Genomic DNA, 10,608 nt, shown 5'->3' on the forward strand with positions numbered 1-10,608 from the left:
TTATGGGCAAATGTCAAGTGTCATTTCTGAAAACTCGAATTACCTTACCCAAATTTTCAGGTAAACCCGAGCGTCACAACTCAACTGAAGTATGTAGCCGTAGCATTTGGTTGGGATTATCTGTAAAAAATAGTGGCATTATTGAAATGTGGCGTTTTGTGTGGAGGACGAGAGCAGTCGGCTGCTCTCCATCCACACCCAATCCACTACCCAGCGGATTTCTTGCAGTGCAGACGGAGGCTCCACGTACGCTGTCCGCCACATTTCTTGCAGTGCAGTGCAGGCCACCGAACCACCCGAATCCACCACTAGCACCTGCGCTTCCACCACTGCTCCGGCGACGCAAGACGGCCGGCGGAGCGGAGATGGCGGCGGCTCTCGGCGCGGCGGCCACGCTCCTCGGCAAGGTGTTCACGATGCTGTCCGCCGCCCCGGTGGCGGCATACGTGGACAGCCTCCAGCTCGGCCACAACTCCCAGCAGATCAGGGCCAAGCTCGCGCACATGCGAGGCATGCTCCACAACGCCCAGGCCCAGGTGAGCCACAACCCTGGACTGCAGGAGCTGCTGCCGGCGCTGAGCAGGAACGCCGACCAGGCGGAGGACCTGCTGGATGAGCTCCACTACTTCCAGATCCATGACAGGCTCCTTGGCACCACCTACGCCACCACCCAGGCCAATTTTCTCCGTCATGGTCGCAATGCTCTCCGCCACACTGCCACTAGCAGCTGGGCCGCATGCTTTTCTTGTTCCTCTGCACAAGATGATGATGATGAGTTACGTTTCCACCCAGTGATCTTCTCCAGGAAAATCAAGTCGGTGTTACAGGACATGCAGACGCACTGTGATTCCGTCTCCGATTTGCTCGGCAATATCCCAAGCAACAGCATGGCAGTCACCCTACACCGGCCGCAGATTGGATCCACAATTATACAAGATACATTGTATGGCAGGAGACACACTTTTGAGGAAACTGTCAACCGTATCATCAGCTGCAAACACCCTGTTTCTGTTCTTCCTATAGTTGGTCCAGGGGGTATTGGAAAGACAACTTTCGTCCAACATCTGTATAATGATGCAAGGACTAAAAAGCACTTTCATGTCCAGGTCTGGGTATGTGTATCCACTGATTTCGATGTGCTGAAGCTCACCAGAGAGATCCTTGGCTGCATACCTGCAACTAAAGGAGGAAGCATCAGTGTTGCAAATGAAACAACCAATTTAAATCAGCTTCAGATATCCATAGCAGAACGTTTCAAGTCCAAGAGGTTTCTAATTGTACTGGATGATATATGGAAATGTGACAGCCAGGATCAGTGGAAGACCTTGCTAGCTCCGTTCACAAAGGGGGAAGCCAAAGGAAGCATGCTACTTGTCACAACTCGATTCCCAAAGGTAGCAGACACGGTGAAAACAGTTGATCCACTAGAGCTGCGAGGTTTGGAGCCTAATGACTTCTTCACATTCTTTGAAGCATGTATATTTGGTGAAGATGACAAGCCTGAGCATTACAAAGATGAGTATGCTGGGATTGCACGAAAAATTGCAGACAAGCTAAAGGGTTCGCCGTTGGCAGCCAAAACAGTTGGTAGACTATTGCACAAGGACCTTTCTCAGAAACATTGGAATGGAGTTCTTGAAAAGCATCAGTGGCTAAAGCAGCAAAAGAATGATGATATCATGCCATCTTTGAAGATTAGCTACGATTGCCTCCCTTTTGATCTGAAGAAATGCTTTTCCTGTTGTGGCCTTTTCCCTGAAGATCATGAGTTTACTTCTTCAGAAATTAATAAGTTCTGGGTTGCAATAGGCATCATAGACTCTAATCACCAAGCCGATAGGAATTACCTGGAAGAACTAGTGGACAATGGTTTTATCATGAAGAAATTCGATTATTGGGGTGATCAATGCGAGTATATAATGCATGATTTAATGCACGAGCTATCTAAGAGTGTTTCTGCACAAGAATGCCTCAATATAAGTGGCTTAGATTTCAGAGCTGATGCCATCCCAGAATCTGTTCGGCACTTATCTATCAACATAGAAGACAGATATGACGCAAATTTTGAGCAAGAAATGTGTAAACTAAGGGAGAGGATAGACATTGCTAGTCTACGCACTTTGATAATTTTTAGAGGATATCAAGAAAGAATTGCCAAGCTTTTGAAAGATAGCTTCAAGGAAATAAATAGCTTGCGTGTCCTATTTATAGTGGTGAAGTCTGCACAATCTTTTCCATATAGGTTTTCAAAACTTATCCACCTCCAGTACCTCAAAATTAGTTCATCTCTCGATGGTGACAGGGAAATTAGTTTACCTAGTACACTATCAATATTTTATCACTTGAAATTCTTGGACCTATATAATTGGGATGGTCGTTCTGATTTGCCTCAAGAATTTTGCCACCTTGAGAATTTACATGATTTCCATGCTGAAAGTGAACTCCACTCAAATATTCGCAATGTCGGAAAGATGAAGCATCTCCAGGAGCTAAAAGAATTCCATGTCAGGAAAGGGAGCATGGGATTTGAACTGACAGAGCTTGGGGCATTGCCAGAGCTTGAAGGAGGATTGACTATATGTGGTCTTGAACATGTGGCAACCAAGGAGGAAGCTACTGCAGCCAAACTGATGTTGAAAAGGAATCTGGAGGAGTTGGGATTAGTCTGGGGAAGAGATGGACCAACTACAGATCATGCTGGTATTCTTGATGCTCTTCAACCACACTCTAATCTTAGAGTACTTACAATTACAAATCATGGTGGTGCCGTTGGTCCTAGTTGGTTGTGTCTTGACATCTGGTTAACAAGTTTAGAGACTCTCGCTCTAACTGATGTGTCTTGGAGCACCCTCCCACCTTTTGGGAAGCTACCAAATCTCAAGGAACTCCATTTGGAGAGAAATTCTGGAATTCATCAGTTTGGGCCTCGATGTGGTGGCGCTCCAGGCAAACGTTTTATGCGCTTGAAGGAAGTTGGGTTTTATGATATGCCAGAACTTGCTGAATGGGCTGTGGAACCTAATTGTTGTTCCTTTCCAAGTCTTGAAAAAATCGAATGCATCGGTTGTCCCAATCTCCGTGTGATGCCCTTGTCGGAGGTATCTTGCACCAATTTGCGCAGTCTTCGAGTTTCTAGGTGCCCCAAGATATCTCTGCCCTCCATGCCTCACACCTCCACACTGACAGATTTGGTTGTTAAAACAGGTGATTCAGAGCCGTTGTTGTCTTATGATGGAAAGAAATTGATTGTTAGAGGGTATGGGGGTACTTTGGCCTCCCACAATCTGGATAAAGTAGAATACATGGATGTCAGAAGATACAACATTTTGTTCCCTGAAGAGCTGGATGGCAGTATTGTCTTCCGTTTAGTTAAGAGTCTGCAGTTACATGTATCTCATCTTAGCAGTAGCAAATCATCATCGTCAAAAGTGTTAAACTGTTTCCCAGCTCTTGCTGTGTTGCACATAGATCACTGTGAGGAGGAATGTGTAATGCAGTTCCCATCATCCAGCTCACTGCAGAATCTTACCTTCTGGGAGTGCAAGGGCCTGGTTCTTGTGCCTGTGGAGAAGGAGAATGGAGGAGGAATTCAGGAGGACAAGTCATTGCTTCGATCATTAACAATATGGGGATGTGGCAAATTGTTCTCTCAGTGGCCCATCGGAGACTGCCCTTTCCCTGCTTCCCTGAGGAAACTTGATGTTTACCACGAGCCAAGCATGAAGTCAATGGCTCCGCTCTCAAATCTCACGTCTCTCACTAGTCTAAGGTTAAAAATCTGCCATAATTTATCAGTGGACGGATTCAATCCTCTCATCGCAGTCAACCTCATACAACTGGACGTGCATAGGTGCAAGACCTTAGCAGCAGATATGCTCTCAGAGGTGGCAAGGACCAAATTGTTCCCTGCAGGTTCATTCAGATTGGAGAAACTCAATGTGGATAACATTTGTGGATTGCTTGTTGCTCCTATTTGCAACCTCCTCGCTCCGGCCCTCCACACACTTGAATTCAGTTCTGACGGGAGGATGGAAAGCTTCACGGAGGAGCAAGAGAAAGCGCTGCAGCTCCTCACCTCTCTCCAGAATCTAACATTTTCCGAATGCGAGGGTCTGCAGTCCCTTCCTCAAGGGTTGCACCGCCTTTCTTCTCTCAAGGAGTTATGTGTTCTTAACTGTCCAGAAATCCGATCGATGCCCAAGGAGGGTCTCCCTGTTTCGCTGAGAAAACTACGGATGGATCGTCGCAGTCGCAGCGCTGAGATAGACGAGCAAATTGAGAAAATCAAAAGAACCAACCCAGATTTATCCGTCTCTTGAAGGTAACACTTGTCGCCTACCTATTTTATTTGTTTTGTTTTCTATTTCTGAAACAAGGTTTATTCGCCATCCATATTTCTGCCTCATCTTAACCACTGTTGTCAAATCTTACAGACTACTAGCAGGTTCCACTCCACTCCACCACTGTTGCAATCAATGTTTTGTGCACACAAGTTGGCAAACCTGCACAATAATCAGCAGGTGCGAGATACAACTGACTCTTCATTCTGCATGCAACGCTAGCTGTTAACTATATGATCGATACAACACATTGTGCTACATGATCGATATTTCTCTGCAAGTCAAATCTGCCGGTTATGGTTAGTACCTCCAGAACCAAATTTCTGATCCTTCCTTTTATGACTGAATTCATAGTACAGAGCAACCACTGTGGCTTGCTTATTTATCTTTCTCCTGCTTGCTTTCTCTAGTTTGTAATATTCACAGTCCAACACACGCTTCTTTTCATCCGCTTCTTTTTGTACCCCTTTTGTGCTAGTAGAGTTGAGATTGATACACCACCGTTGATGTTACTTCCCATAATATATATATATATATAATATATATTGCGTGCATTTTCTTTGTCAGGCTTCTGTTACCTATGTATGTGAAATAAAAAAGGGCGTGCGAGACATGACTCACTCACTCACTTGGTACCAATCAAGAAGAAGACTTGAGTCGTAGCTGCAAGAAGTGATCGAGGCTGGAATCATGGAATTGAATTATCAGGCTTGTGCTCCTTTTTCGCATGAAGCAGAGGTATTTAACTGCCTGTTGTTGTTGAAAAAGAAGATTTTCTTTCTTTTCTTACCATGAATTGAATGAATGAATCAAGTGCCTTTATTTCCTCTTTATTGAATCCTTCCGTTTGACAGGATGCTGCTGCTGCTTTGTAAAAAAGCACCTGATATATCATTTATGTAGCAGAGAGTGCATTTGTTTTACATAATGGTATGGATTCCTATTATTGTCGTGAAGTGAAATTGAATTGATTTACACTCTACAAGTGGGAATGGATTCCAATTTGTTTGATTCTTGAATACAGAGTCTCTCTGCTCTGAAGCTACTCAGAATTGTTGGATGTCCAAGTCTGATTGAGAAGGTGCCAAGGGGAGGATGCCCACAAGATTTGTCACATCCCCAATGTCAAATTCAGCTGAGCTGGTGCACAGAATTTTTGGTCTCTTGCTCAGATCAGGAGTAGAACAGGGTGGAAGTTATGGATATCATGGCTGCGGCAGAGTAATTCCATCTCAACCCTCTGCCCTTTGGTTGGAGGACAACGAGGTGGAGGTGTGCAGCAACGACCCTGGCCTCCTCAGCTCCTTCTCTTTCTTTCTGTAGAGTTTTTCAAGGACGGAAACAAATATATAGTTGTTTTTTTTATATTATATATTATAGAATGCAGTCTTAGTCGTAGGCTTGTAGGTAATCTTGTCAACATTTGTTTTTTTAGAGCAAAAGGGCCACAGCCCGTTCCATTATCGAAGAATGAAACAACAGATTTTACATCGTTATTACAGCTCCAGTTTGTGTTGTGAAACTTTACCAAGCAAAGCCAGAAGAGGAAAAACTGCATGCAAATGCAGCAATAGACAGAAAAAAAAAAGAGAGGAGATGCTTAGCCATTTTACGAAATTGTTGGGTATAGTCGCCCGGTGGATACCAACAACAAGTATTGGAAGCTGTTCTGTTGGTCCCTGCTGCTGCTGCTGCAGAGGAGGTAAGCGGCATGGAGCCTTGTTTCTTTTTCTTTCAAGTCTTGGAAGCGTACTGTGCCCAAATGGATTATATCTACCATGCATTCCCACCTTTTATATATCCCTTTCCATACAATTTTTCAAGGGCAGGCACGTTATATATAGTTGTTGTTTTCTTATACTAATCTGCGGTCTTCTTAGTTGTACCTAACATTCTGAACATTTAGAAACTGAACATGCAACTAACTAAAGGGACTTGGAACTAGTGCAACATCTCTGAAAAAAAAAATACTTGTTATAGCAAGCAATTTTCATCCTGTCATAACATCCACATGCCTGTAGTTGGTCAATCATGCGTGCAGGCTTACGTCCCAGTCTCGCGGAAGATAAGTTTACCAATGCCAAAAAAATTGAGGCGGAGCTCAAGGAAGTGAGCCATATCTAGGGAGCAGCTTCTTTCAGACAAAGCTCGATCAGTATGGTTCATTCGCAAGAAGAGGAGCATACGTTTTGATGGCGGAAGAGCTCTCGAGTCCTGACTGACTAATGTTGTTTTAGTCAGGTAATGATCTGGCCAATAGTTATTACTGTTGTGATTCAGAGAGGAATTAAACGTCCTGGTTCTGCCTCGATCTGCCCGAAGAGAAGAGAAGAAACCCTGCTATACATTTGCTGTCAGCTCTGAGGCCAAGACCGTAAGATTTTTTCTTCAACTCAACCATTTTGTTCAGGATGCTTTCATTCTTTCTTGCATGTAATTCATCTGTTGTGTCACTTCTTTTCTAATGTGGCTATTGTTCTTCTTGATAGCGCGCATCTTCAGCCTCAGCATCACAGATCCTGCTGGTCAGTTGCTTCATGGTGCTTCAGCCTTTAGGTGACTCGGGCGCTGTGGCGCCCAAGGAATGGAAGACTGGTCAGTACAACTTCTTATATTGGCTCTCCTCTTTGTTTCAACCACTTGCTTAAGTTGAAAGAGTCCCTTTGCTATCAACAGAAATATCTTCGAGCAGGCAATTTTCATTGTGCCATAACATCCAGCTGGCACCCACATGACTGACACGGCTGTTCTGGGCTTTCTGTATTTCGCTCAAGATCAATTTTCACAATGAGAAAAATGACTGACTGATGTTGTTCTCCTCTACTAGTGCTTGTCAGAGATTACTGTCGTGATTCAGAAAGGAATTAAACGCCATGGTTATGCTTCTGCCAGAGGAGAGCAGCCCCTGCTCCTGTTGTATATATATTCCCCGGCAGCTCTGGGCCATGACCCATGGTCCTGGTCAGTTGCTTGATGGTGCTCACTGGGAGCAGCCATGCCATGCAAATTGGGAACATATTTACTTATTCGTCTGGTTTTGTAAAGTCATTTATTTGTAAATAAAGGTTGTCGATGGTTCATTGTCAAACAAATCTCATCAGACAAAATAAATTTCGTCCATCCTCATCACCTGATGTTGTTTTGTAACTGAGCCCTTCCATTTTTCTTGCAACAACACTTAGCCATGCCGCGAGCTATCTGAACATGTTTTGTACTTGAACATTCTTACATCCAAACCCCCTTTCCAGAACGAGCAAGGCCCAGGTTTTTCCTGCGTCATCCTAGATTCTTAAATAATGTTCATTAATTCATAATTTTTGCAATTTTTTTAAAAAAATCATGAATTCACAAACTTGTTCACGAAGTTGAAAACATGTTCAAATTTGCAAAATGTTGATGAGTTCAAAAAGTGTTCAAGAATTTGAAAAACAAATTGTGAATTCAAAATATATTCACGAATTTTAAAAATATGCATGAATTTAAAAACTGTTTGCAAATTTGGAAAATGTTGACGAATTTAAAGTTTTTGAGGAAATGTATTCAAGAACAAAGGCGGAAAGGAGAGATGATTGAATAAAGTTGCTTCTAGTTTTTCTATTCACGTTGAATTTTTTGATTATTAATAAGCTATATGAAGGAAGACATTTTCTTTGAATTGTTTGAGCTAATTTAATATTTATTTAGGGTCTTGTACATTTTTATTTTATTTTTGGAAAGGAACTCTCTCCACTATTTGGGCCTTACCCACCTTTATTTATATCCTATCATTTTGATTGCCATGATCCGGTTGGAGTTTGGGCCTTGAGCCCATACGGTAGAGTGAAAAGGACAAAAGGAAGAAAAGGAGAAGCGGAGAGCAACTAATTAACGAGCGTTCCTTCGGAAGCCTCGCAGCGATCAGCGCCCCTTGGCGCACTTTCAGCGATTCGCCACGTGTCGCACTCTGAGCGCTCCCACCGAACTTTTTATTTTTTATTTTTCCGCACGCGTTTTCAGTTTTTTAAATGGTTTTTTCCGATGTTTTGGTTTTTCACCGGTCTTAACTAGCCTTTCGACCAAAAAAAAGTTTTTCGAAAAAAAAGTTTGTGCAGAAAAACATGTTTTTTTTCATGAGAGTCACGGTTTTGTTTCCGTGAGAGGCACGGTTGTGCTTTCGCAAGAGGCACGGCCATGCCTCTTGGAAACGAAAAAAACGTGTTTTCTTTTTTTTTCCTTCGCAAGAGGCACGATTTTGCTTTCACGAGAGGCACGGCCGTGCCTCTTGGAAAACGAACAAAAAACGTGTTTTCTGTTTTTTTTTCTTCACGAGAGGCACGGTTTTGCTTCCGCGAGAGGCACGGTTGTGCTTTCGCGAGAATCACGGCCGTGCCTCCTCGGAAATTGAAAAAAATGTGTTTCCTGTTTTTTTACTTTCGCGAGTCACGATTTGCTTCCACCAGAGGCACGGTTGTGATTTCATCAGAGGCATGGACGTGCCTCTTTCGGAAAGGGAAAAACACGTGCTTCCGGTTCGGTTTTTTTGTCCGGTGTTTTCTCGTGAAAAAAAAAGTTTGTCAAAACCTATCAACATGGGATCTAGTTTTGAAGATCTCGACGCAAGGAATCCAACGGTGAAAGCGGTTCAAGATTTGGACGCATGATTTAAGAGATAAAACGTTTTGAATAAACGGATTTACGAAAAAAGGGAAAACTCTCAAGTTGCGACAAGTGGCGCACATGCAGCACGCCACTTGTTGCAACCTGGGGAATTGGAATGATTTTCGCAACAAGTACTCCTTAATTAGTGATTTCGGGAGAAGCCAAGGAATGGGCACTTTTGCGAGATGGACGGAGCCCTCGCCCAACCTATTTAGCTTCGGTTTTGAAAAGAACTAGCTTACTATTTTGGTCGCTTCCGCTGCCCCTCTACGATCACACAGTGACATTTTTTTTAAATGCCTAATATATATATATATATATAGTTTGAAGTTATATATATATATATATATATATATATATATATATATATACATGTAACTTCAAACTATATATATATAACTTCAAACTACCACACAATCTTTGGAATAACTAAATAATTCCAAATACTCAAAAATCATCGGGGATATAATATTTATTCGAAATTATGATTAATAATAATCCCAAATACTCAAAAGAAAAGAAAAAAAAAGAGCTTCCTGCTCTGTAGCCGAGTGCCACTCTCCTCTGCTCTGTAGCAAAATTACCCTCCGATGTCACTCTCCTCTGCTCTGTAGCTGTTACAGTTTCAGATCAGAAGGGAAGAGATTGAACTATTTCGTCAGTCACATTTTGCTGTTAGTGTTTGTAGAGAGCTTCTTGTGTTCTCGGTTCCTGCTTATTTTCTCATCTCCGTGTGATAAACTTGAGCCGGCAGATAGTCAGGGGCACACCTAACCATTTTTTGATATTTGGAGTCGTCCAACCATATTTTAATCTTCACTTTTCCTTGAACGAAGGAGTGATGATGCTGCACTCTTAACCAATTTACAAACACGTCTGTTCTGAAGATATCCCACCCCCTTGCAACTCGAGTCAGCCTTCAAGCAGCCACGCCTTTCGCTGTCAGTGTTTGTTAATACACGGATTATGTTGGCTTTTGATTATTACAGTTTCAGGCTTTTAGCTCTCACATTCTGATGTTAGTGTTGGTCCCAATCTTTCTGAAGTTTCAAGAACCTACTTCATGTTCTGTATCAAAAACGGAATAAAACTGTTGGAGAATTAGCCAAAGAAAATCCAAATAATTGTGGTTCTGCTTTAAGCATGGTTGTGAAGGGGGCACATCACATTATTAGTATATTTGTCAAGCATGGCACCAAAAGAAAAATGAGTTGGTATCTGGGTCTGATTGCCGCCGGCCAGATGAGACATAGTAGTAGTTGTAGTTGTACCTAACCAAATACTCCCTCCGTCCTAAAATAACTGTCTCAACTTTATACTAGCTCTAGTACAAAGTTGTACTAAGCTTGAGACACTTATTTGGGACGGAGGGAGTACAATACTGCAAGCTAGCAAGTTTTCTGGCTTAATCAAATCTGCCACTTGCTAAAAAAAAATTAACCTAGCTAACACAGACACAGAGTATTTATTGTCTCTCCTGGTTGGATTGGATGTGCTCAAGCAACTCTCTGCTTCTTAATTCCTTGAGGTTTGTCTGTACTTGTTCTGTACCGGTGGAGGCTATTGGTTTTGGTTGAAGGAGCTGTCTTACCCACCTACCCTGCACAAAAATACAAAACTCGCAAAACCA

The 10,608-nt window shown here is 42.7% G+C and overlaps 1 protein-coding gene across 13 annotated transcripts; it reads left to right on the top strand.

Annotated features, from left to right (window-relative positions):
* Positions 1 to 224: 224 nt before the first annotated feature.
* On the top strand, positions 225 to 7,466 carry LOC123114506 (putative disease resistance protein RGA4). 13 transcript variants are annotated; one of them, XM_044536002.1, is made up of 9 exons: positions 225 to 4,310; positions 4,420 to 4,639; positions 4,908 to 5,078; positions 5,195 to 5,270; positions 5,365 to 5,612; positions 5,776 to 6,042; positions 6,382 to 6,714; positions 6,830 to 6,935; positions 7,017 to 7,466. In XM_044536002.1, exons 1-2 carry the CDS (start codon positions 366 to 368, stop codon positions 4,567 to 4,569), a joined length of 4,095 nt encoding a protein of 1,364 aa, XP_044391937.1. In that variant the 5' UTR covers positions 225 to 365; the 3' UTR covers positions 4,570 to 4,639; positions 4,908 to 5,078; positions 5,195 to 5,270; positions 5,365 to 5,612; positions 5,776 to 6,042; positions 6,382 to 6,714; positions 6,830 to 6,935; positions 7,017 to 7,466. The 13 variants fall into 13 exon arrangements, with proteins under 13 accessions (XP_044391937.1, XP_044391936.1, XP_044391938.1 ...); XM_044536001.1 differs by having other exon boundaries at positions 5,843 to 6,042; positions 6,362 to 6,714; XM_044536003.1 differs by having other exon boundaries at positions 5,843 to 6,042.
* The last annotated feature ends 3,142 nt before the right edge of the window (positions 7,467 to 10,608 follow it).

The sequence above is a fragment of the Triticum aestivum genome, chromosome 5B (genome assembly GCF_018294505.1).
Source record: "Triticum aestivum cultivar Chinese Spring chromosome 5B, IWGSC CS RefSeq v2.1, whole genome shotgun sequence".
In the NCBI taxonomy this organism is placed as follows: Eukaryota; Viridiplantae; Streptophyta; class Magnoliopsida; order Poales; family Poaceae; genus Triticum; species Triticum aestivum.

What these genes read in the sequence shown, in the direction of transcription:
- LOC123114506 (XM_044535996.1), top strand. Translation starts at nt 366, where the DNA reads ATGGCGGCGGCTCTCGGCGCGGCGGCCACGCTCCTCGGCAAGGTGTTC. An exon ending in GAACCAACCCAGATTTATCC is followed by an intron (nt 4,311 to 4,419) that starts GTCTCTTGAAGG and finishes TTAACCACTGTT; the next exon opens with GTCAAATCTTACAGACTACT.